At 36.5% G+C, this 27,682-nt stretch overlaps 1 protein-coding gene across 15 annotated transcripts in view; it reads right to left on the bottom strand.

Moving 5' to 3' along the window:
• LOC106874006 (focal adhesion kinase 1) overlaps positions 1-27,682 on the bottom strand; it is a 235,425-nt gene that overhangs the window by 139,727 nt on the left and 68,016 nt on the right. For 3 of the 15 annotated variants that reach the window (XM_014921563.3, XM_089356771.1, XM_089356772.1), the window contains exon 1: positions 7,709-8,291. The exons of 9 other annotated variants lie outside the window; for them this stretch is intronic. In XM_014921563.3, the coding sequence (XP_014777049.1) occupies positions 7,709-7,777 (69 nt within the window). In that variant the 5' untranslated portion in view covers positions 7,778-8,291. Of the gene's footprint in view, positions 1-7,708; positions 8,382-27,682 lie in introns of those variants that run through there. 3 more of the 15 variants (XM_089356765.1, XM_089356766.1, XM_089356773.1) reach the window with 3 other exon arrangements.

Here is a 27,682-nt window from a genome sequence, read left to right as displayed (position 1 = left end):
AGTGTAAATATATTGGCGGTGCAATTGATTTTTAGAAAAACTAGACGTCTGTCACCCCTATCCCACCTGCTGTTCTCCTTTGCTACTCAACCAGCAAACAAAGCTTTAACTTCCTTTTGGTTTTTAGATAGGACAAATTTTGTTTGGCTTGCATGGCTACAACTATCTTGCTGTATCCAGGAACATAACACTATGATTGTAGTGAAACTTGAAATCAGGATGATAATCTTGTAATGGGTAACAAGAAACATAATAGTAAGAAGTATAAATAACTGAGTGGTAAACACTTAACAATGTAGCATCAATGAACAGAGAATACAGCAGTCGATAGATCTAAAAACTATATGAAACTCATGAAGCCCTAACCTTCTAAAGCTTTAAAATAGTTACAATTCAATATTCTGCACCCTTCTCGCTTCTTTTGTTTATCTAAACAATCCAAACTAACATGGGAGTGGAGAAAGATTGGTTGCAATCTACAAATCCAACATTGGTGTAATAATAATTACAAGATACACCAATAAACCAACCAAACCAATAACCAACCTCTCTTTATTCAATGATTGGTGATGTAGAGATGTTTATCAAGTTATTTCAGTCCTATCTGTACATATAGCTGACTAATTAACAACAGAAAATGGGAAAAGGTGTACCGAAAAAGACAACTGTCTTAAAAATATGCAAAATAGTCATAATTTTTCTCCAAAAGGAATCCTCCCACTCATGTCAGTATAAAATAGATGCAGCATCATGTTGTGAGCTGCATCCTTATAGAATGTAATATGTAATATAGGCCCAGACATGACTGTGTGGATAAGAAGTTTGCTTCCCAACCACATGGTTTCAGGTTCAGTCTCACTGTATGATACTTTGAGCAAGTGACTTCTACTAAAGCCCTGGGTCAACCAAAGCTTTGTGAGTGGATTTGGTAAACAGTGTGTGTATTGGTGTCACCTTGTCTCAACATCACACGATAGAGTTGTAAATGAGGTCAGTGTCAAACTAGCAATGCACTTTCCCAATCCTCCATGTAAATATGTCTGGTCATGGGAAACTATTACCTGACTTGGAAACAGATGAGGGTTGATGACAGGGAGGGCACCTGGTCATAGAAAATCTGTCTTAACGAATTCAATGCAAGCATAGAAAAGTATACATTAAAATGATGAAAACTGAGATGTGTGGAAGGACACTGCTTCATTGGTCTATGACAAAACATGTCAACATGGGAATTTATAGGAAGATAAAAGCATCTTAAACTGCATCTAAAATAATATCACCGAACTCATTATCACATAGCTACTTGCCAATACAAACTAACCTCTGGTCCACAAATCTCTTCTCACCCTGCTTTTTCTAACAACATCACAGTGGCATCTGTTCCTCAAAGGGTACTACTGGGTCATCTGGTGTCATCTTCAACCAAGCCCTAATCATGGTTTCAAATTTTGGCACAAGGCCAACAAGTTCGAGGGAAGAGGCAAGTCTATGTAATCAACCCCAATAATCAACTGGTACTTAGTTTATTGACCCTGAAAGGATGAATGGCAAAGTTGATCTCAGTGGGATGCAGAACCTAAAGACAAAGTGCAACTAAGCATGTTGCCTGTCATGCTAACAATTCTGTCAGCTCACTCCCTTCACTTGAGCCCTAATAATGATTTCTTATTTCTTTATTGCCCACAAGGGGCTAAACATAGAGGGGACAAACAAGGACAGACAAAGTGATTAAGTCGATTACATCGACCCCAGTGCGTAACTGGTACTTAATTTATCGACCCCGAAAGGATGAAAGGCAAAGTCAACCTCGGCGGAATTTGAACCCAGAACGTAACGGCAGACGAAATACTGCTAAGCATTTCGCCCGGCGTGCTAACGTTTCTGCCAGATTTCTGCCATTGTAATAATGATTTCTAAGCATGAATTTGTAAAAAAAAAGTATGAATTTGTAAGAAAGGACTAATCAACCATGACATTGAATGGAACTATTTTATCAACTCAATGTTAAAGTGCGTAATTAAAATTTTCTTGGACATTCATCAATACTGCACATTCACCACCAGATTAATAACGGTTTCTAACTCTAGGCACAAGACCAGTAATTAATTATGAAGTGAGGGGATTAGTTGATAGCCTCAAACCTAGTACTTGGCTAGTACTTTATCTTATCACTCTTTAAAAATGAACATTGTCAGATTTGACCTCTGAGTGTAAATAATAATTACAATAATAATAGTTTCTGAGGGAATAAGGTTACTTGATATCAGTGACTCCAGTATTAAAATTTATTTTATTGACCCTGAAAAGATGAAATGTAAATTTGGCCCCAGCAGAATTTGAACTCAGAATGCAAGAATCCAAAACAAATACCAGGGGTTATTTTTGCTAGTACTCTAATAATTCTGCCAACCATCACTCTTAATTGTTTCTAATTTAGGGACAAGTGCCAGCAATTTTGAGGTGACGAGGTTAATATCATTACTCCTAACGTTTGATTGATACTATATATTATCAACCCTGAAGGGATGAAGGACAAAGCTGACCTTTGATCTGAACTTCGAATGTAAAAAGCCAGAATAAATACCTCAAGGCATTTTATCCAACACTAATAGTTCTGCCAATCAACCATTCTAATACTAAAACTGTTTTCTAACATAGGAAGAAGACCATAAATTTCAAGGGTGAGATATAGTTGATGAAATCAATCCACTCACTTCACAGGCACTTTATTTTATTGACTTTAAAACGATGACATTTAAAGTTGCTCTGAACTGGATTTGAATTTAACAAAGTGATGACAACTAAATACAGCAAGGTATTTTATTGATTCTGCTATCGCAAATGATAAATACAGCACAGGACCAAAAATCACTTACAGCATTTAATTACTAAATCTCTGTTACATTCTGAGTTTTACATTTTGTCAGCGTTGATATTTATCTCTCTGGACTTAAAAATAAAATACAGTATCAGTCAGCTACCAGAAATATATTCTCCCCTAAAACGTGTGGCCTTGCACCAATTGGAGAAATTATTATTTTTATGCGTCGTCAATTTTGGCAAGTTATTTTCAGAACATTGCAGACAATAATGTCAGTTAATTATTTCAAGCTTTCCTGCAAAGGTCATGGGCACTGTTCCTCTTCCCTCCCCTTTCTAAAATAAAAAAGAAAAGAAACAAAGTTATGCCAACATCTAAGACCTCTATCTCATCCCCTAACACAAATGAGTTGTCTACTGAAAGACTCACTGCTGGTCAGAATAAAATTTTTTCCTAATTATCAGGTAATTTTTGTAATTACCAGATTCATCACGTCTCATCTAAATTTTTAATTTTATGGCATCATGTAGTGTGGAGTTATACATTTCTTTTACTTATTGCAGTTAATGAACTGCAGCCATGCTGGGGTACCCCCTTGAAGGATTTAATTGATTAAATTGACTCCAGTAATTAAGTGTGGTACATATTCTATCAATCTCTCTGCTAAGATACAGGAATGTAAACAAATGAACAACTGTCAGGAGGTGAGAAACAAACACAAAGATGTGCACACACTGTGTACCAAGTGCAGATCCTACCATGGGCCCAGAGAAGGCAAAATATGACCATTACTGTATAACTCTCACATGTACTTCTCATATCAGTACATGAAGGCTAAACATTCAGTAATGTCCCAACAGCTCAATGAAACATTGAATCTAAATATATAATTTGGATATTTATAGCTCTAAAAACAAAAAGGTCCAAAGAACAACAGTTTGTGGCATGAATCTGGACAATCTGGTTTGGTTCGTTGTGGACCATTGCAGGTGCTAACATAATTTCCTTCAGTTTTTCTTTTCAAGTGTATTTTGGACATGAAACAAAAATAGATTTGGTTTTTTGCCATAACATTTGGAGAAAAGCTGAGGTGAGAATTAGATCCAACAGACCCATCATTAAAAGGTTTCCAGTATTGACTTGCCAATTTATTTAATTTTAGATATATTGTGTATCTGAACACACATTATGTGAGAATAGTTCTCTACATCAGGTAGATACTCCCCTTGCCCCTCCTCCTTCAGATTATATACAAAAACATTTAGAAAAAGGCAGAAGCAAAATAACATTTTATCAACGTTCTATGATAAACAGTACATTTGCTTATTGTGAACAATTAAGCAGAACCTCTCTCTCTCACTCACACAGTTCTGATTCTGTCAACTGCAGTGTACTCGGGGACTTCAGTTGGCGAATCAAATTATTGCATACTATATACATAGCATACTGTGTTCTATCTACAAAGCTCTCCATCTTTGTTACTGACTGAACTGCAGGGAATGCCCTACTAGATTTTCTAGATATCATTGAGCTTAACTTAAGGCCTTGCAGCAATTAGTGACAACTACCTGGCTGTCTAATCAGCTCTCGGATAGTTCAAGTATAAGTGTGCCACAGGTTGGCATGAAAATCAATGTGACCAAAACAAAAACAGTACCCACTAGTATCTCAAGAAAAAGTCCCTATTATACTTCTAAAGTGAAATTCTGGAACAATTATTGATTACATTAAGTATCTTACATCAAGTTCTTTTAATATTCCAGACCAGTGTTCAGAGGAGATAAAAATCTGAACCCACATGCATGGATGGAAGGCCCTAAACAGTAAAGTGGACAACTGGAGAATGGATTCAGATCAGGCCCTTGATTTGAAAGTAATTCCATCAGTCTTTGAGTGGTTGAAACTAAAACTTTAAAAAAAAATCTTTTCTAATTTTCCATTTTTTCAAACCACCTAATTGAGAATGGAAGAACAGTACCTATGAGGGATCATAGGTACTGTTCTTCCATTCTCAATTAGGTGGTTTGAAAAAATGGAAAATTAGAAAAGATTTTTTTTTTTAAGTTTTAGTTTCAACCACTCAAAGAGGAAAGAGCAGTACATAGGATCTTATTTTTTTAAGATCTCCAACACTCTTTAGAGGAAGTGAGCAAATTATTTCCAATGAAAGATCTCAGCTGATACTTGCAACAGAATGAACTGTGCTAAAGGCATCAAAGCACTACCTAGCAGTGTTAAATTGAATAATGAATTAAGTCCAGCATCCAAGAGGTCAAAACAGAAAGAGCCAGAAGAAATAACATAAGGCATCTTGTCCAATGTAATATCAATTCTGCCATTCCACCATCTTGTACTGGGACTTCCAAAATGACAAAGTTGTCATTGTGAGGATTTGAACTCAGAATCATTAGAGCACAGGGACTAAATGCATTACAGTATCTGGTCAGGCTTTGTGCTCTATTAATTCATCGCTTGGTCCCTGTGTGTGTACTGTATAGTGTCTGTCACTGGAATCACAAAAATGGCTGATGGTCTCTGTGACAAGTGTCTGTAATCAACAAGTGTGGCTGGTTACTGTTGCAATTCTGTGGATTCACTCGTAAGAGTTGGTTCAAGTTATCTCGGGAGAAAAGCAACACTTGTATACAATGCATACTATTTCAACATGTGTATAATGTGACAATTTTAATACAAAACATTGGAGCCTGCGATGGAGGGGTGGGAGAGGCTAGCATTATAGCTGACTAAAAACAAAAAAATATTGATTTTTTTTCTGTTCAAGAAATAGGTGGCATTGTATTTGAGGTTGCATTGTATATGTAAATACAGCACACAAGTACACACACACATACACATGTGTGTGTGTGTATACACACACAAACATGCTTACAGATATCTATATACACACACAATTCTCTTAGTTGTCACAAAGGCAAAAAACGCAGGGACGTTACAGAGACAAACAGTGGGAGGGAAGGTGTTACAAAGAAACAGTTATGAAAAACCAATAAAAAAAACCCAATGATTTTGAATGCAATAGCAGCATCCCATAGAAATATATCAGTCTTTTTTTTTTTTTATCGTCCAACTGCAGGTGTTGAATCACTCTTCTGGTAACAGAGAGCACTAAATTCTCAGCATATTGGAACTGTTGACAAAATACCCAAACTTGATAGAAATGTATCCATATACATGAGACATCACAAGAACTCGAATGTATTATTTGATATCTCTAAAATACACACACACACACACACACACATATATATATATATATATATATATATATATAGTGTGTGTGTGTAGGGGTTATTACATTTTTTTTTCATCTACAGTAATGCTCATTTATGATACGCCCACACACGAGAGGATATCAGCATGTATTCTCATATACAATGGATGCGAAATATCCATTAGCAGATTGTGATATAACGCATGTTTAGTTCGTTATGAAAACGTTATATATATGTGTGTGTGTGTGTGTGTGTGTGTGTGTGTGTGTGTGTGTGTGTGTGTGTATATATATATATATATATATATATATATATATATATACAGATAGATAGAGGTAGATATATAGATGAGTGCGCATGTAAATATCGGTGTATATCACATATATATGTAATATGTATGCATAGTGTCTCTCACGACTGGAGTCTCACGCCCATTATATGTGTGTGTGTAGTCCGTGAGCATATATATATATATATATATATATATATATATATATATATATGTATGTACGTATGTATGTACGGATGTGTGTATCCATCTTATATCCATTAGTAGATACGATATAAAATGACAGATGTGACATTCATTTATCATAAACATACCCCGAGGAATCCCGTTAGCAGACACGATATAACATGTTGCATATAATCAATGACATGTGACTTTAATGTGTGTGTGAGTGTATGTGTGAGTGAGTGAGTGAATGTGTGTAACAAACGCTGTGCAGCAGGTCAATTTATGTGATGAACTTAGAGAAGACAGAAACAAAGCGAAGGCAAGATGTGCCCACCCTCCTAATTTGTATTTTACATTTACCAAGCCCAGCGGCAATTTTAATGTAGAACTTGGCAGGGAATTTTAGACTGTAGCGTACAGGGATGCAACATAAAACGAATGCAAAGAACCCAATTTTCGGCGAAAATACTACCTAGTAATTATTATAATAATAAATGCATAGAGTCCGTGCGCGAGCGAGTGTATACACACACACACACACACACACACACACACACACAATTTGCCTCGGCTCCGAGGAGTATATTGAAAAGTGAAATTGAACTAAAAAAAAACATTAACGTTATGATTTACGAATCAGAATTCAACATCCACGATATATAATATTTATATACATATAAGTACATATGCTTATTTATAGTGTGTGTGAATACACATAATGCGCGTGTGCCAATATATGTATATTAATTGTGAGAGCAAATATATTTCACACACACACACACACACACACATACACATGAATGAGTGTGTGTGTGTGTTCCGACAAAAATATTTAATGCAAACAATATGAAACTCATTTAATGTAGTGGATTGGTTGAGTCTCATTTTTTCTATTTCATGTTTACATGGGTATAACGTTGAACAAACAGTGTTTATCTGCACGCATAAAAGCGACATACACAGATGCCATACAAAGACATGCAACATACACATATATTTACACAAAGATTATATATATATATATATATATATATATATATATATATAATATACATGCAAAGTATCAAACAGATATATTAAATATGAAATAGAAAATATGCAATATAATTATGGTTTGGTGCATAGTGTCGTAGAGACTGGTTTAGTTGTAAGGTAAATGAAATGTGGGGGAAATCTTCACAAGGCATCTTTTCCTACCTGACATTGAAGAGGGAAGAAAAAACATGACTGCGTTGACGAAGAAGACATACATGGAAGAAGACCCATTGAGAGTTCATCGTAGCAAAATGTAAAGCTGTGATTCGAACAACATAGCCGAAGGTGGTGGTGGTGGTGATGATGGTGGTAGTACAATGATGGCAGTGGCGGTGGGAACCGTGGTGGTGATGATAGTGGCGTCGATAGTGGTGGTGGTAACAGCTGTGATGGCGGTGACGATGGTTAATTGTTGTGTGTGAGACAGAGAGAGAGAGAGAGATGGACAATGCAAACTGTATTTCAAAACAAAAATCCCTAATTGCAGGATTATTTTTATCGTTGTTGCTCAGGTTATTAACAACAGTGATTATCAAATATCAATGACATCCTGCATAAAATGTCTTATACGTTTGTCCGTGTATATGTGTGGCTGAATGTGTAATAAATAGGAATACAAACAGCAACAGAAAAGCGAGTGGTCACTATTGGAAAAACAGAGCGAGAGCGACAGAAAGAGGGAGGCAAGGAGATCAGCCAGACCATCACAACCAGTCATAGTAACAGTAGTAGTAAGAGCAGCAGCAGCTTAGGTGACACCTCACCTAACAGCTGGAAGAGAGAAAGAGATAATGGGGAGGTGTGAATTGAGGTGATTACAGTAGGCAACTAGTGTGTGTGTGTGTGTGTGTGTGTGTGTGTGTGTGAGGAAAGGAGAATGAAAGCATGTAATAATGCTTATACAATAATTCGAAGAAAAGGCTTTATTTCACTCCATCCCAAAACTCTGAGTTTCCTCAGTTTGTAACACCTTCCTCAAAGAGAGAGACAGAAAGAGTGATGTGTAATGAATAGTTATGATGTGGAGAAAATAGTATGCGTATAGAGATAGAGAAATTCGCAAACGAAAATGAAGTACTCAATAAGTGAAGCGGAGTTATGTATATTCTATTAGAAGCTGAAGCTTCTCGAATTATTTTATGTTGCCGATTATTGAAATAATTTTTAAAGAGAAGCGTTATGACACATACTAGCAACTGTTTTGACAACCAATCAAATCCTGATGACTAATCATATATTGATGTGTTTATGAATATTTTTGCTTGTATATTGTCACACTACCTTCCATGATCAACTGTTTAATCAGCACTGCAAAACTTAAAGTTGACAACCAAAAGTATCAGTCCAAGATGGTGGAATTGTTAAAGCTTCACGCAAGACATTTTGCAGTATTTATTTTGGCTCTCTGCTTTTTGATGACCATTCCTGTGGACCGTGCTGGTGCCAAGCTGCACTGGCTTTTACTTTTCCTTTGGACAATATGGCATGGAGAAAAATGACTTGCATGCATGGGCAACTGCTTGGTTTAGAATACCACTACCTGGCACCTTTAGTGCCTTTCACAGAGTCTACTCTATAGCAAGTATTCAGGCTAGCTTTCCAGTTTGAGAATACCTCCCAGTAGATAGGCACTACCTTTCCTCATGATGAAAAGATTCATCCTCATTACACTTCATACTGTATTCCTATTACTTACTGTCCCTTATCTCTTCCTCTCTGACTCACTCTTATTTTCGTCTCTCCTTTCCTCAACTGATATTTACTGCATCCACCTAATTCCCATCTCTAATCATATCACACTCTTTTTACACTCACCTTTTCTGTTCCTCTATCCCTATTCTCACTTTCTCTTGTACATATCCATTGTACCTTGAGGGTATGCCCCCACCACATCTGTCTCTCTTTCCAATTGTATTCACCTCTTCAGCAAGACACCTGTTCCTCATTCATACTCTCACATCTTTCAAGATTATCCCAATACACTATAAAGTGGTTGGCATTAGGAAGGGCACTTAGCTGTAGAAATCATGCCAAAGAAGACACTGGAGCTCAGCACAGCCCTTTGGCTCATTGGTTCCTCTTGACCCATCCAACACCTGCTGGCATGATAAAAGGGGTCATTAAATGATGATCACATATGCAGAGATTCTTCATTAAACTGAGCCAACTGCCCAAGCTAAGTGAATGCTGTGATTAATATTGTATGCATATACAATATTGGAAATATAGACACTGGGTGATAAACTTGATAAACAGTAACAAAATTACAGAAATTGCTGTAAACGTTTAACTATAAAAAGCCAATATAAATGTTATAAAATTAGGCTTACAGTATGTCAAGATTAAAAATGCTATAATTTGTTAATTTCATTTGCCTGTGATAGATGACAAAGAAGTTGAAAGGGAAGATATGGAAGAGATTATCATGAGTTAGTTGGGCTATTATGTTCAATGGGTTTTCCTCCCACTCAGAGAGAAGTCGGAGGTAATTGAGATAGGACTGAGTAAACAGGGGCCCATCAATTTCATTGGCAGGTTTAATACCTGCAGCAGAGTTGAGACGAACTGGCTTGGAGAGCGACTTAGTTGTTTACTTTGTTGATGCTACTTTTAGATAATGAGTTTCCTTAAGGTTCTAAGATGTTAATAATATTGCTGAATATCAGTTGCTGATCACTATTTTTTTATCTCTTCCCCGATCCACTACAATCACCCCTTCCATCTTCTAAAATGCACACAGCTACAGCAAAAAACTTGTCCTGCTCTGGTCCCTTATCTCATACTTTAACTCCACATCTCCAAGCCGCTTCCCTCAGGGATTGTAGATTTACAAGCCTCAAGGCAACTTCACTACTGCTAGTACCATGAAAAAACAGCTAGCACACACTGTAAACTGATTGCTGTTAAGAAGGCCATTGAGTCACAGAAACTATGCAAAAGTAGACATTGGAGCTCAATGCAGGCAATGGACCCATCAGATCCTGTCAAAACATCCAACCCATGCCAGCATGGAACAAGCATGTTAAATGATGAAGAAAAATGTATAAAATGATACTTCATCTGCTATTTCTTCTATTAACACTTGGTGTGTAAGGTTACTGGTTGTGTCTTCCAGCCATGTTCTGAACTCCTCTTCTCTGACATGTATTTCACCTGCCCTCTGAGGTTTACAATGAGAATACCAGTGAAGGCTCATTGGTTAGAGCATTGTGGTAAAAAAAAATGAGGGAGTGGGTTTGATTCCTGGACCAGGCTCTGTATTGTGTTCTTGAGCAAGATACTTTATTTCACATTGCTGGTCTTCCATAAAAAACAACCTTGCTTGGCATGTGCCTTGGGGGGGGGGGGGGGGGGGTAACTTTCTAGGTGCAATCCCATGGTCATTCATGACCAGGTGTCTTGAACCCTTCAAAATTGTATTCTACCAATAGACCATCTAGAAATTCTTTTCAGAGATGGCTAGAATGATTATCTTTAGTACCTTCCATGAAGTTACTAAATTGAATATTGCAAACTTGAAGTTATAGTACTCGATGTTACTGACAGTTCCCTATCTTCACTTGTCTTCTCATAGGTCAGCCTCTTCTATGACCACAAAAACTTCATCCAAATATCTTTGTAGCTGTAATTTCTTGCAGATTACAGTTATATATTGATCCATTGACTGGACTGTGGAGATAACACTGAGTGGTAAAAATGCACTTTATTTTAGCGTAATTACACACAAGCTGGTGACCATCAGGGTGAAAAGGTGCACTAACCCAAATCAGCAGAAAGTTTGGGGACAGCAATCATCAATACAACCCAGTTCCACAAGTCGTTTAACCACTTCTTGAAGTGTTTGTTTCCTTAGCAAATGCATTTCTGGTTTTCATCATGAGTAATAAGTCTCTACCTTCAAAGTTCTTGATGCTCATATGATTTAGAATTTATATCAATATTATCTTTCAAAGAAAATGCAACAAGTTCTTATCTTATGTCCAAAACAGTTTGCTTTCTGACATCAAGCTCTTCACAAACTTGTGCTACCAAAGCACCAGCCACCAACTTTTTTGTAAGTTCCATTTTCTAACTCACAGATGCTTTTTCTTTAGATTACAACTCTCCTTAAATTGTAACACAAGTTATGTTGTGTTGCATATGTAGGTTGCTGTCATATTGTGTGCACTATGCTAACATGTTGAACCAAATGTTCTGACATAATTAAAATACAAGCTTCAAGCTAATTCAATCTGATTTTATCTTTGTTCTTAAGTGCATATTTAATTTGATAAAAATTACAGCCAGATTATATCAAAATACTTCACAATACTTTAATTCAACTAAATTATTCTAAAACGTATCAGATTCAGTAACTAAATTTTTCAGGTTTATACAATCAACTTCTCACCATGGCTTATTAGAGTGGAGCATGGAAGCAAATACAGAAGAGTATATCATATATAAGTGACCAACTGAATATGGATAGAATACAGCAATGAGTTTAAGGAGCAAATAGGTTTAAACAGTAGATAAATTAAGAGGCCAAGTAGTTAAGGATGCTGGAAAGAAGCAGAAGCAGTATATATCTTAGAGAGGGGACAGAAAAATTAGCTCCCTATTACATTATTGAGCTTACTTAATATTTGATAAATTTACCTTCTTTGGAGAGTGTATGATGCTCACCAAGAACACCTACAATATATACACTAACACTGATAGCAACTCTAACTCAAATTCCATCTGCTTTATCTAATATCCAGCTTGACAATATACAGTTTACCAGCTTAACAGAGTAAGATTTAATGAAGGTTCCCTGTATAAGAGCAGAGAAAACAGTTAGAAGGTCTCTTTGGTCTATTTTGTCAAGAACATAACAACCTCCCTAATGCAGATCTCATGATAAAATTCACCAAATACAACCAGTAAATTAATTGTTGATAAGAAAAGCATTGAGTCTTAGAAACCACACCAAAAATCAAATGTACAATGCTGTCCTGTTTATGAGAAAAATTATCTCGCTAATTTACAAGCCACAAACAAACCTTAAAAATTTAGTACAAAATTTCTTTTGATATGAAGTTGTCTTTATATCTGTATTTATATTTTTTTAAAAAAGGGAAAAAGAGAGACAGATGGAGAGGTGAGGAGAGAAGAAATGAGAATTGTCTTGTATTTACTAAAAAATTGTACACTACACTCTTGTGCTTCATGTGACACCTGCTCTAGATTGTCTTTCCAAAACACCTGTCCAATCAACAATCAAGATTTTTTTTTTTTTTTTTTTGCTAAGTCATACATCCTTATTGCAATGGAACTTAGGAACATGACCACTTCGCTTAAATAAATCCAACTACACAGGTGAATATGTCTCATAAAAAGTAAGTTGGTGAATTTCAGATACTAATTTGAAAATAATCCTGGTTTGAGGCTACAAAGGAGAATCTGGTAGAACCAGCAATTTTTACTAAAAACAAAATGTAGTATACTTGGGATTTGGATATTTGATTTTACACCCGTCCTACAGATATGATCTACTATATATTTGTGAAAAGGGCAGATGTATCACAAGCAGTTATGCAGGAAAAAGTCTTGACCTGAAAATTTACACACCTATGTTAAAAGTGCTGGGGCGTTCGCATGGCAACTCTGAGTTTGCTCAATTGAAAGGCATGGCCTCTTGGGCAAAATTCCTCACTTTTAAAATGTGGCCTGAGTAGACCCGAATGAAATCTGGTTATAATACTAGTATTTACTAAATTCTGTAAGGATAAACTTTTCAATCCTTTTACAATATAGTTTTTATTTCATTTAATGGAATCTTTCATATTACATTCACTACAGTTTTATAGTCCAATAATGCTTTAATCTCAGGAAAGAAGGGTTACATATCTTAAGTTTATTTCTTTTAAAATGGTCTTTTTTTAAAGTTGTTTTAAGTATTCAATTTTTGATTTTTAACTTTAAGATACTTTAGATTTTTGAATTGAAGAATAAAGATGCACCTGATTTTCTTTTGCAGTATTTTTATAGTTCATTTCTTTTATACTCTTTTACTTCAAGTTTTATTTTTTATTTATTTTGCTAAAAACAGTCTCTTCAATTTTGTAAGGTTTGTCTTACACTTAATTCTATGTAACTGCATTAATAACATTCGAGAATTTACAATAGTAAGGCTATGGCTTTTAAACCCCAAACTTTTACAGGTCACAGTGACACAAAGTAACCTCATGATTCACACTGGCCATGTAATTTGTGTGCTTTCAATCAATGTTAACAAATATATATGATTAGTCTAATTACAAAGAGAAGAGTCAGTGTGACTGTCAACCAAAGTTTGGGAGTTGAGGATTGTGTGAACTGATTTTACACACACATCTAATATAAGCATACATATCCATCTACACATGCTCACACACAAAGTAGACGGCCTGTTATCTTACAGATGGGACAAATAATATAGTTTCATTGAAACATGGCTATATATTAAAAAAAAAGTTAGGTGCAGGAGTGGTAAGTAGCTTGCTTACTAACCACATGGTTCTGGGTTCAGTCCTACCTTGAGCAAGTGTCTTCTACTATAGCCTTGGGCCAACCAAAGCCTTTGAGTGGATTTGGTAGACAGAAACTGAAAGAAGTCCGTCATATATATATATATATATATATATATATATATAAATATATATATATATATGTATGTATGTATGTATGTATGTATATGCTTGTGTGTCTGTGTTTGTCTCCCCAACATCGCTTGACAACTGATGGTGGTGTGTTTACATCCCCGTAACTTAGTGGTTCGGCAAAAGAAACCGATAGAATAAGTACTAGGCTTAGAAAGAATAAGTCCTGGGATCAATTTACTTGACTAAAGGTGGTGCTCCAGCATGGCCACAGTCAAATGACAAACAAAATAAAGAAATTGGAAATAAAATACACATTTACTTTTTATATCCTGGTATATATATCTATATACAATATCATACATGCATCCAAGCCCATGTACTTGACTAAAGTGGGCGCCATCTCCAATGATATATAATTTATAGTAATTGATTCATGGATCCCCTGGGCACAAGTGCTGCAGCACTCATTACATCCACCTACCTTAACCCTTTAGCATTTAAACTGACCATATCAGGCCCAAATATTCTATTTTATGTCCAAACTGGTCAGATCCAGCCTCTCACACCTACTCTACAATGTCATTCTAAAAATAAACAATTACATCAATACTTCAAAGCTGCAAGATAACGCATGATTAATTCAAAACAATGTGAATAAATACGCGTTACATTTGACAGAGTAGTCTGATTATTAAAAGGTTAAAATAGCACAGCTCATTACTAGAGCATGCATTCCGCATCAAATTGGTAAAGCCCACCCTTCATCAAGCTTAACTACAGCAGACATCTTCCAAAGGAGAAAGAGAAATAAAGATTGCAGAAACACTGACTGGTATTTATTTATCAACACCAAAGGATAAAAAAGCAAAATCCATCTCAGCTGGATTTGAGCTCAAAGTGAAAAGGGCCAAATGAAATACCCTAAGGTATTTTTATCTGACACTAATGACTTTACCAATTTGTGTGTGTGTGTGTGTGTGTGTGTGTGTGTGTGTGTGTGTAATATATAAATCAGAGAGAAAGGGTGAGAGAGAGAGCATGCAAGAAAACCTGACCAATAAGCTCCATATATGTAGAGGGACACACATACACACGCACACGCACACACACACACACACACACACACACACACACACACACACACTTATGTTGCTTAATGCTGGAAGAATGAGAAAGGAATGCTCAAAATCCTCTGTGGTAGAGGATATGTATTCATTATTATTATTATTATTATTAAAACTGAAGCCGAGAGCATGCCATTGTGATCTTCTAAGCTCTCAGCTTCAATTTTAACATATATATGTCCATTTGTCCATGTTAGCATGGGTTTTAGCAGAATGTATCAGTGAGGCATTGTTTTACAGCCAGATGCCCTTCCTTTCGCAAACAGCTGTTTTACAAGTCAGAGATCTCTGATTTGAAACGTCTTTGGAAGGCACAAAGTTGGTGGATGATATATTGATGTGAGAAATGACAATAGCTTGTAGCTCACATTATTTGGAGTAGAGAAGTTAAATACACATACACACATGAACGCATGTATACGTGTGTATATTATGCCCAGCCCATGCCAGCATGAAATATGGACATTAAATGACGATTGCAACAAGTTTCTGTTGACCGAATCCATTCACAAGGCCCAAATCGTCATGTAGTAAGACTGAACCAAAAACCATGTGAGTGGGAATGAACTTCATAACCACACATCCATGCCTACGCCTATATATGCGGAGGGAAAGGCGGCGAGGTGGCTGAGACGTTAGCACGCCGGGTAAAATGCTTAGCGGCATTTCGCCCGTCTCCACGTTCCGAGTTCAAATTCCGCCAAAGCTAACTTTGCCCCTCATCCCCTCGGGGTCGATAAATTAAGCACCAGTTGCGTACTGGAGTCGATCTAATCGACTGCCCCCACCCCACTTCCCAAAAATTTCGGGCCTTGTACCTAGAGTAAAAAAGTATATATCTGGAAGGAGAAAAAGAGTGGGGAGGAGCTGTGACAAGACGATATGACATCTCCCACATGTGGTCGCTGAATATGCTAGAAGCAGCAGTCAATTCACCCACCAGTTCATACCCTACTGTATTAAGTGGAGGGAGCAGCACGCTAGATAATATAGTCATAGGTAAAAAAAAAAAATACTTAACACGAGACGACCACGGATGGAAAGCTTTATAATTATAGGCCTTACTCGACACAAGAAAAAAATGCAAATGAAATAAACACAAACATTAATAATAACAGCCCTAAATGCATTTAATAATTCGCATTACAATATTCGCAATCATCTCATGATGCGCGCGCGTTTCTTTGTTTACTTAATAGGAGCACCTGTTCTCTGTCCAGTATACATATAAATGTCTGTGAGAGTCATATATATATATAACTAGGCCAACTGGTAAATCCATGCCATGCAAGATAATTTACATTCCCTTTAAATGCATATGCAGAACAGTATATATATATATATATATATATATATATATATATATATATATATAAAGATAACGCAATCAAACATTCTTTATGTATAATGAAAACTATGTCTGTAAATGGATAGATATCACATACACACACATCGTGTAAATGGAAAAAGGTACCTAATGAGCACTGTATATTAATGATTAGTGACATTTTAAAATATACTTTTTTGCAAATCCCACTTCTACAATGCCAAATGACACACACTCACACACACACACAATGTATCTCGCTAGTTTCAGTCAAGCAAATCGACCCCAGGACATGTTTTTTTTAAACACTAGAACTTATTCTATCGGTCTCTTTTGCTAAACCGCTAATTTACGGGGTCGAGAACACACCAACACTGGTTGTCAAGCGATGGAGGGGGGAGACAAATACTGACATATATAGATATAAACGACGGGCTTCTTTCAGTTTCCATATACCAAATCCACTCACAAGGCTTTGGTTAGGTGCCACGCAGTGGGACTGAACTCGGAACCATGTAATTGGGGAGCAAGTTTCTTACCACACAACCACGCCTGCGCCTATGATGATAATTGAAGAATGGTGGTAGTCCTATGTATGTATGATTGTACGTATGTAGCACTATGTATGTACGTACGTTTTTAACACTAACCCCTTTTTATCATTAACACATCTTTATAACTATCTCACCACTACCTGTAACAACATATGCATGGTAGATGAACGCACATGATCCTAAGACAATTTAATCACAGAGTGCACGACGCTTCAACAGGTAGTTGGTGCTATGGCTATGCCGTTGTGAGCTAAACACTTGGAAGAATTGGGCCTCAAATCACAAAAATTTAATATCTATTGTTTACAATTTATCTGTAAGGTAGACAGGCAGGCAGGCAGGCACAGAGAGAGAGAGAACGGAGGGGAACAAAGAGAGATCCATATTTGCATCATCTTTGCATTAAAGAAACCGGAAAGGTTGAAGAAACTGTTTGAGAAGTCAGTAGGTTTGACATGGTGGAGAAAGTGACGGTCGTGTTTAAGAGCTGCACGAAGACAAAATAGTTTGTAGACATCAATAAAAAAAAAAAACTCGGTGTATACGTGTGGATATGCAAACGTGCATCCTATATTTTACTTGTTTCCGTCATTAGACTGCGGACATTCTGGGGCAACACCTTGAAGAATTTTTAGTCGAAATCATCAACCTGATACTGATTCTACCAGACTCATGCCGAACTGTTAAATAACAGGGACGTAAACAAACCAACACCGGTGGTCAAGCGGCGATGGACACACAAATACACACAAGACGCGCTTCTTTCCGTTTCTCTCTACCAAATCCACTCATAAAGGCTTTGGTCGGCCCGAGGTTATAGTAGACATTTGCCCAGGGTACAACGCAGAGGGACTGAACCCGGGAAATGGTTAGGAAGCAAACTTCTTACCATACAGCCATGTGTGTGTGTGTGTGTGTGTGTGTGTGTGTGTGTGTGTGTGTGTGTGTGTGTGAAGAACTATATCATATGGTGAAACTATAGTTCCTTTATTAAAACAAATAGAGATGTTAAAATAGAATTATCCGCTCTGTATTCGTCAATATATCGCGTATTGAAGCCGCTTTAGAGTTTTACTTCCTTGATCACGAAATCAAGTGCTTCTTTATCAATCTCTGTGTGTGTGGGGGGGGGTTAAAGATTTCAATAAAAAGGGTGTTACATATGATATTTAGATGCGCGCTAGTGTGTGTGTGTGTGTGTGTGTGTATAGATATGTACGTACGTACGTATATCATAGGAAAAGGTACGGGGTTGTAGTGATTGTGAGAAGAGATAGCGATGTTGTTGCGATAACACATCTCTCCCGATAAAGAAAGCAGCTGCAGCGACTACTACTACATTCCTTCATTTGGCCAATGGTGTTTGGAAGGAAATGAACAGTGGAGGGCGAGACGGGGAGATGAATTATATTACGTGAGAGAAAGAGAGAGAGAAATAGAAGAAAAATGAAAATCCAGGTCAGATTAAAAGAGAAAGGGAAGAAGGCATGTAAAGACAGAACAAACGAAATGTAGTGAGTGATAGTAGTATTACATCTGTATTTGAACATTTAACATAGAAGTCACGGTGTGTGTTACCTTCTAGGATCAGATAAAATACAAGTGGTGGGGAATTAGAAATGATAGAAGCATATTTTGAGAAGAGAGATTGAGGAAACGAAAGCCGGATAATAGATGAGCGCGTATAAATATATGTACATGCACGCGCACACACACGTACTATATATATATATATATATATATATATATATATATATATATATATATATATATATATATGAAGATGAAAGATGGAGGGGTTTGGAGCGACTGACTGGTGTCATTTATTAACTCAGCACTTAATCGGAGAAAAAGAGGGACAAGTCAAATCGAACATTCCAAAGAGAACCAAGTGTGCAAGAAGGCCCTTAGAGTTAGTCCCACCGACTTTCTCATTACTAAATCATGAAACAAAGATCTGAAGAAATCAGGAACAAGGTTGATGTCATCATTAGCAGTGCTTAGTGATTTGTTAATTATAAGATGATGGTGGTGGTAGTGCTGGCACCGGTAGCAGCGGTGGTGGAGGTGGTGGAATAGTAGTACACCGAGTGGTGATGGATAAAGTGCATTATGGTGTTTAGTTACATCCCTTTACACCTTCCAGCGAGCGAGGGGGAAGAGAGGTCGATAATAAAACATCATCATTGAGAAATTGTTATTTCATTAGTGTTAACATGTTTAATGCAGTGAGCATTAAAAAGCTAACAAGGAATAATTTTGTGGTGGAGAAAAATGAAAACAATATTAGTCAATGATCGTCAATGGCAAATATTCTATTAGAGTATAGGAGACAACTCGGGAATGTTTTTATCTAATTATGACCTCATCAGCAGTGTAGATTTCGCTGTACTTGCTGAAGTAGTGTTGAAAAAAAAAATCACTAAGTAAATGTCTCAGCAAAATAGAATTCTGCCTTAACAACTGCCATTTACTCCCTCTGTCTCAATGATTATTTCTCTCCAACATCCTGCACCTCTTGTGTATCTGTTTTTTACTCTTCTTCTCTCTCTACACGCAATGTAAAGCAAGGTTGGAGAATTCAACCAACAAACCAACATATGTCAGCTGTTATTGTATAGAGATTGTAAGGATGATGTATTGGGAGAATCAATACTAACAAAGTAGTTGGAACTGATATCACACTGTATTTCAGCTGAAACTAACGTTGTCCATCATTCACTGCTCTAGACTAGTACTATACTAACCCCAAAAGGATGAAAGGCAATGTTGACCATGGTGGGATTTGAACACAAAGTGCAGAAATTCCAAACTTAACTAGTTCTTTCATTAACAGAGGGTCACAATATTGTGAGAATAGTCAATCTGAACTGAACTTCAATATGTAACTGGTACATTCTTTTTAGTAAATCCTGGGCAATTGAACAGTGAAGTCATCACAGATAGCATTTGACTCAAAATATTAAATGAAAACTGTAAGGTATTTAGTCCAGCTAAATACTCCACTGCTTCTATAGCAATAGTTTCTTACTGTCACCATAAATGATCACAGTGCTTAAGTAGTAATAAATTTATCAAATTCAGGAGAAAAGTCAAAGATGACCACCAGCAGGATTTGAACTCAAAACATAGAAGGCAAGTAACTAATTACTAAGAAGTATTCTATCCATCATAAATAACTATGTCAAGCTCGATAATAATAATTATCCTTTCTACTACAGGCACAAAACCTGAAATTTTGAGGGAGGGGACTAGTTGATTACAGCAACCTTAGTGTTCAACTGGTACTTATTTATCATTGACCCCGAAAGGATGAAAAGCAAAGTTGACCTCAGTGGAATTTGAACTCAATGTAAAAATGGAAGAAATGTCACTAAGCATTTTGCCCAGTGTGCTAACAATTCTGCCAGCTCACCACTTTATGATAATAATTAGAGCTGGCAGCATAGTTAGCATGTCAGACAAAACGCTTAGTGGCATTTCATTCGTTATGTTTTGAGTTCAATTTCCACCAAGGTCAACTTTACTTTTTATCCTTTCAAGGTGGATAAATAGCTACCAGTTGAATACAAGTGTTGGTGTAATCAATTCCTTCCTACCCACAAAATTTCAGGCCTTGTACCAACAGTAGAAAGGATTATTGTTATAATTTTTTCAACTATTATTTCAAATTTTGACACAAGACCAGCAATTTTAGGGAAATGGTGATTAGTCAGTGACATTAACGCCAATTCTTAACTGGTACATTATTTTATTGAGAGCAAAAAGATGAGAGGCAAAACTGCCCTATGTGGAATTTGAACTTAGAACATCAAGAGCCAGAAACATCTGCAGAATTCTGCCAGCTCACCACCCTCATAATAATAATAATCTCTAACATAGGTACAAGGCCAGTGGTGGAGAAGGGAAGAGTTTAATTGAATTTAGCAACCCCAACACATATCGAAGCCAAGAGGAGAAAGGCAAAGTACATTTCATTCAGATTTGAATTCATAACTTAAAGAATTGGAACAAATACTGTAAAGTATTTTGTTTGGTGCTCTAATGATTCTAGCAATTAATTTCTAATTTGGGCACAAAACTAAATATTTAGTGGGAGACATAGAGCTGATTAAATTGACTTTAGTACTCAACTTGTACTTTCTGTTAACAACCCCAGAAGTACAATGTGCAAAAGGTCAATTCCAATGGAATTTTTAATATTGAATGTAAGATTCTCTTAGCCTTTCAACTTAGCAAGTACTTCTAATTTATGAACAAAGCACAAAACCCCTAGTACTTGATAGGTACTTTATCTTATTGGCCCCCAAGAGAATGAAAGGTGAAGCTGATCTTTGTTGGATTTGAACAAGGAACATAAAATCAGAAGAAAAACAGCAAGGAATATTTCTATTTTTGAGCTGCTTCAATGATCTGGCCTGCTTGCTACCCTTAATAATAATGATAATAATAATCCTTTCTATTATAGGCACAAGGCCTGAAATTTTGAACGGGGATAGTCTATTACATTGATCTCCATGTTCAACTGGGACTTAATTTATCGACCCCCAAAGGACGAAAGGCAAAGTCGACCTCGGCAGAATTTGAACTCAGAATGTAAAGACAGGTAAAATACTGCTAAGCATTTCGCCTGGCACACTCACTACTCAGCCAGCTCACTGCCTTTAATAATAATCCTTTCTATAAGCACAAGGCCTGAAATTTGGTGGGGGGGGGGGTAGATTACAGTGACCCCCTCCTCAATACTTAACTGATACTTGTTTTATTGACCCCAAAAGGATGAAAGGCAAAGTCAACCTAGATGGGCTACAGCAAATATTCTGTTCAATACCACAAATTTGCTTGTCAGTTGCTTGACCATCACCAGTTGAGCATGTCCCTTGGTGGCTGACGATATGTACATCTCTGATCACAAGCAGAAGTAGTGGAAGAGCCTCATAGCCATGTGTTGAGAGGAATTCTTTGGCGTTTGAATAATTCACCTCAGGAAACATGGGCATTTCATTCAACATCCTTAAACAACCCTATTCAGAGACCTTTTCAGCAGGATGGGTTACTTGACCTGAAGAAAATTCTAACTGGGTCCCACCTGCAAGGTCATGCACTGATTGTCTTGATATGAGACCATGTTTGGCATATATGGTTGTGATGCATGTGCTTGGTGTACCCTTATCAGATGGGTAGTCATGATGGGTATACTGGGTTTTGTATATTTTATCCCAGTGTCACTTGGATGGCATGCACTGCTCTCTCACTCAATGATAACAACAACAACAAAGGCACAAGGCCAGCAATTTTAAGGATGGGGTTAGCCAATTGACTTGACTGGTACATTATTTTATCAATCCTGGAGGGATGAAAGGCAAAGACAATCTTGATGGAATTTGAACTCAGAATGTAAAGACCAAGAACAAATATTGCACAGTGTTTTCTCCAACTCACAATTCTACCAGCTGCTGCTTTAATAATAATAATAATAATAATAATAATAATAATAATAATAATAATGGCTTCAAGTGACATGAGGGCATTTTCAAGAGAACACTGAGGAAAGTAAGACAGCAATGGATTTGTAAAACATTTTGGCAAAGTTATCATATCAAAGATAAGGTTTTAAATATAGTAAATTACAAGAAAAAATTGCCCCAGGAGAGGGTAGCTACACTGTATATTATGATAGAGTTAGAATCACACACATATTAGTGAGAAAATGCATATTATGCACACACACACACACACACACACAAGAAAGAGGAGGTGGATGGAATGAAACACAGTAAGCCAGAGAGTAGGTAAAGACAGACAGACAGGAAGAAGATGGTGGTGGTAGTGGTGACAGGAAACACCTCTAAAATGTTACCTGAAAAGAAAGTTGAGCCTATTCTGTATTGGGGAAGCTAATTTTAGACTTCAGATCGGATCAGAACTTCAAAAAGGATACAAAAATAGCAGACTTTGCTGCTATATGAAGAATAAAATATATAAACGAGTGAACAAATAAAAAGATAAACGAATCTTGAAAGTAGATTACACACAGGTACACATATATGCAGGCACATATACCTATACACACATAAGCTATATATATATATATATATATATATATATATACACACACACACACATATATATATATGTGTGTGTGTGTGTGTGTGTGTACACAACATGTAAGCTAAGATTAAAACTTGCTTTTGGTTTGCCCAAGCATCAAATGACTATTAATGTCTCTAGTAGTAACAACAACAACAATAATAATAATAATCAATAATATTCAGCTGAAATTTTTCCTATTATGATGCTTGTAATGCACAATTGCATTAATGTTCTCAATGTTCTCTGGTATTCTATTTTAATTCAGGGTTTAGTTTCAAAGAAAGAAGTATAAGTTATTATAAAAGGTCATGCCTGTTAAGTGTAGGGGGCTAGAAAAGCTCAGGATAAATCTCAGGAAATTAGGCTTCAAAAGATAGTCTCTACCACATACCCATCTCATCTGACCAGTCATAGTTTCTCACATAGGTACAAGGTAACACCATCATATAGAAAAGCATGTAGAGAATTAAACTGAACCCAGTATATGACTAGTATTTATTCATTATACTAACTCTACAACAGTGTTTCCCAACCTATTTTCCCCAAGACTCCACTATAACTTTCCAGAAAAATGTATGCCTCATTGATGAAATATTATTAAAGAAATATCCACACCAGGGCATTAGAATGGTGTTATACTGTAGCAGACAGCCTTCACACAGTATGCTTGGCTAGGCCGAGTATAGGGGCAGTGTTATGTTTGCTTCATAATTCCCTGTCTCAAAAAAAAAAATTTTTTTAATTTTGGACCCCATGATCCACCACAATTTTCTCATGCCTCACTGCTTTAAAAGGACGTGAATAGCAAAGTCTAATTCAGCAAAATTTAACCCTTTGATTACCATGCTTAAGAAGCCCACTTTGCAATCAGGAGGTTTTGGGTTCAGTCCCACTGTGCAGCATGTTGGGCCATTGCCTTCTACTACAGTCATGGGCCAACCAAGCCCTACAAGTGAATTTGGTAGAAGCTGTGTTGAGACTGTTTGTTTACATTGCGTATATACAATACACACACACACACACATATATATATATATATATACACATATATCTGTGTCTGCGTTTGTCCCTCCCACACCAGTTCAGGATAAGAGGCCAGTAGAATAAGACACACACAAAAAAAAAAAAAAGATAACAAAATTCATTCAACTAAAGCCCTTCACAGTGGTGCAGCGGCATAGCCATAATCCAACTGTTGAAACAAGAGAAAGATATTTCTGTTGAAATACCCTGCTTTTGTTTCAATTAATTTTGAACATAATGAAAAATATAGTGTAAACTTTTCATTATTAACCTGGTGAATGAAACATAACATGAAATTTTGATGGGAGTTTTAATTTAGATTGCTTTGAAGCAGGAAGTTTATATCATTGAACATTGGGTCATTTCAGGTAGGTTGATATCAAAAGGGTTTTCAGTTTTAAATTCAGGATGTAAGAAGGAAGTAACTAAGCGTTACTTTACCTTTTTATCTGATGCTCTACCAATGCTACCGTAACAATCAATACATAGATTTTGTGGGCAGAGCTACAGTCAAGTACTTGAGTTACTAGTACTTGGAAAAGTATTAAGTTCTAAAGTGGGAATATAATTAAGCAAAGTGTTTTAGTTTCCTACTGTATAACACTGATACAGTAAGAAGGACAAGAAAGTGTGAAGTAGATGCACTGAGTGAACTACAGTAAAGATGTTCATATAGTGAGCTAATTCAGAGAGTATTATAGAAGGGGCAGAAAAGTCTATGTTCACTGGATGGGGTTAGCTTCAGTTTACATTGATCTGGATTCACTGTTTGAAACCAGCTCAATCACTCCAAGTGAAAGCCAACACATGTACAAATAAACAAGTCAGAAAGAAGAAACAGTATATATGTTAGTATTGATGATTGACTCCTTGCACTTGAATGGCTTTAAATGTGTGGTATAAGATGCTTGTCAATGTAACAGAAGCATTGTCTCAGATATGTCTAATGTGAGGTAACGATGTTTGTATGCATGTGTGTGTGTGTGTGTAGTCACAGATGTGAAGATAGCATATAAAGTGTACTCTAACTGTTTACGAATATCCATGACATTGTCCCTAGATATGTGAACAAGTACTGTAATGAGGGTCTAAAATATTTTTCATGCAACTTCAGTCCCAGATAGGTGAACACTATTGCAATGTGAGTTTAGAATTATTGTAGCAATAGTAATAACCCAGGTACGTTAGCAATACACCAATTTGGGTCACAGTTTTAGCAACTGACATGAGCAAAAGCATAATCATCAAGATACAATATTGAGAATGTGTCACACACACACACACACACACACACACACACACACATATGATAGAGAATTTGAAATTTAACATTTGTAGTAACTTTGAGGAGTGTTAATTATGTGTTGTTTATATATACAGAAGGTGTAAGACAAGGCTTTTTTTTTTTTTTGGTACCTGTAGTAATTTAGTGATAGTGCAATATTGTTGAAGGAGATAGAGTTGTTCTGTTCTTATGAGAGGTTGTTTTCAAGGTTTGCGATCACAGAGGTAGTACAGCTCTGGTGTGAGAAATTTTCTTTACATGTAAATGATGCCTGCACAACATTTCAGAAGAATTTCAACTCCGTCCATAAAAGGTTATACTGAAAAACCCCCAACACAATTTGTACAGAAGCTGAAGGTACTTTGTGTTCACAATGATTTCCCCGGTTGGCACAGAGCTAAAAGTTTATGCGGAGGCCAAAACAGAAAGAATGTATATGCAAAGAAACAGCTAGTGATAAAGCCAAAAAGGTGAACAGCAACAATGATTGCAATAACTGAGGAGCTCAGTATATTACTGGTATGAAATTAACACCAGGCAGAAGTTCATCAACAGCTAGCCTCTTCTATACAAATGAATTTCCAGTTTACAAAGAGTTGTTTCTTAAGTTTATCTTTTCCTTCCTGCTATTTACTTCAGTCACTTATATTTTCATTGCTGTCAAGACAAGGTCAAAGATCATTAAACTGTGATGAAAGGCAGATATTCCTTCAGAGAAGGAATGTTCACTCCCACCTCTAGGCATATGTGAGCGCCCATAAGACCGAGTGAGAGAGAGAAAGAGAAAGAGAGTATCTGTGTGTGCATATGTCTGTGCATGTGCACAATTGTGTAAATAAGTGTGTATGCATTGTGTGTTCGAGAATGTGTAATGCGTAACTATATATAAAACCCATGCCTTGCACAAAGGCACTCAAATATTTTCAGTGTAAAGTTCGACAAAAAATCCTAAGACACTCATTTAGTAATCTGTAAACAGTTTAGCTAACTTACTACATAGCTTTATGAATTTTCTTTTTTGTTCTTTTAAATAAAGTCAGTCCATTTGGACTTACTTTACAGGCCAGACTGGTGAGGTTAGCATTGTGGTATGGCTGATGTTCATCTTTGACGTCTTAATGTACATGTCCACAAGAAAACCAATGGGTGGGGGAAATTCTGAAAGGCATCATTTCTGAGGATTGGGTAAATATGATTTTTAATGAGCAAGTGTAGGAGGAAAGACACAGCAAGGATGACAGAGTGGGGCGAAAAAGAAGAGATAAATGGGTTGGGTGGACCAGCATAGAGTGTGTATGAAAGTAACAAGTTCCGAGTTGACACTATTGCAGATACCTTAGTATAAGAAGTAGAAGAAATAGCAGGGTGTTTGTAAACTACTGGTTGTATGCCTTGTTGCATCAGTTTGTCAATCAGATTTTATCAGCTAAGAAATGGTCTTGGCTGTGTCTGCAGCAGGAGTAGTAGCACCAGTGAAGATATTCTAATGTGGGATTGTGGGTCTTACAAGGACTCAGTTGACCTTTTTGATACCAACCCATCTGAGACTGCCTCTAGTTCTGTAACACACAGCCTTCTTGTTTTCAAGAGATCTAAATTAAAACATTCCATCAAAATTTCATGATTTATATTCCAAACATCATCTTAATGTCAGTAATTTTACTGAATTCTTCATTATTTTCAAAATTAAATGAAACAAAATTTGAAGTATTTCATCAGAAATATGGTAACTAAAGGTTTAAAATGTCAGCAACCGATCAGGACTAAAGTATTGTGGAATAGAATTATTCTCTACACCAGTGGTTTTCAACTGAAGTCCATGCAAGCAAAATAGTAAATTGGAGACCCACAGTAGTATATTAAGGATCCATTAAAAATTTTGCTTTAGCCCAGTGATTCCTAAAGTGGGCAGTGGGAAGATCCATGGGAGTGTTGAAAAAAAGTGGGATGATAATGGAGTAGTGAAAAGGGAGTTATGGGTGTAAAAAAAAAAACCCAACAAAATAATGGGTTAATTAGGTTAAATTTTATTTGTGAAATACAGTCGTTTTGAATTTGTTGCAGAAAGTGTTTGTAGTGGTGAGTGAAGAGTGGGTGCTAGGAATGTGGCCCAAGTGCCAAGGAG

Source organism: Octopus bimaculoides, chromosome 8 (assembly GCF_046866305.1).
Source record: "Octopus bimaculoides isolate indiv1 chromosome 8, ASM4686630v1, whole genome shotgun sequence".
Taxonomy (NCBI): Eukaryota; Metazoa; Mollusca; class Cephalopoda; order Octopoda; family Octopodidae; genus Octopus; species Octopus bimaculoides.
This window is presented reverse-complemented; position numbering and strand designations above follow the sequence as displayed.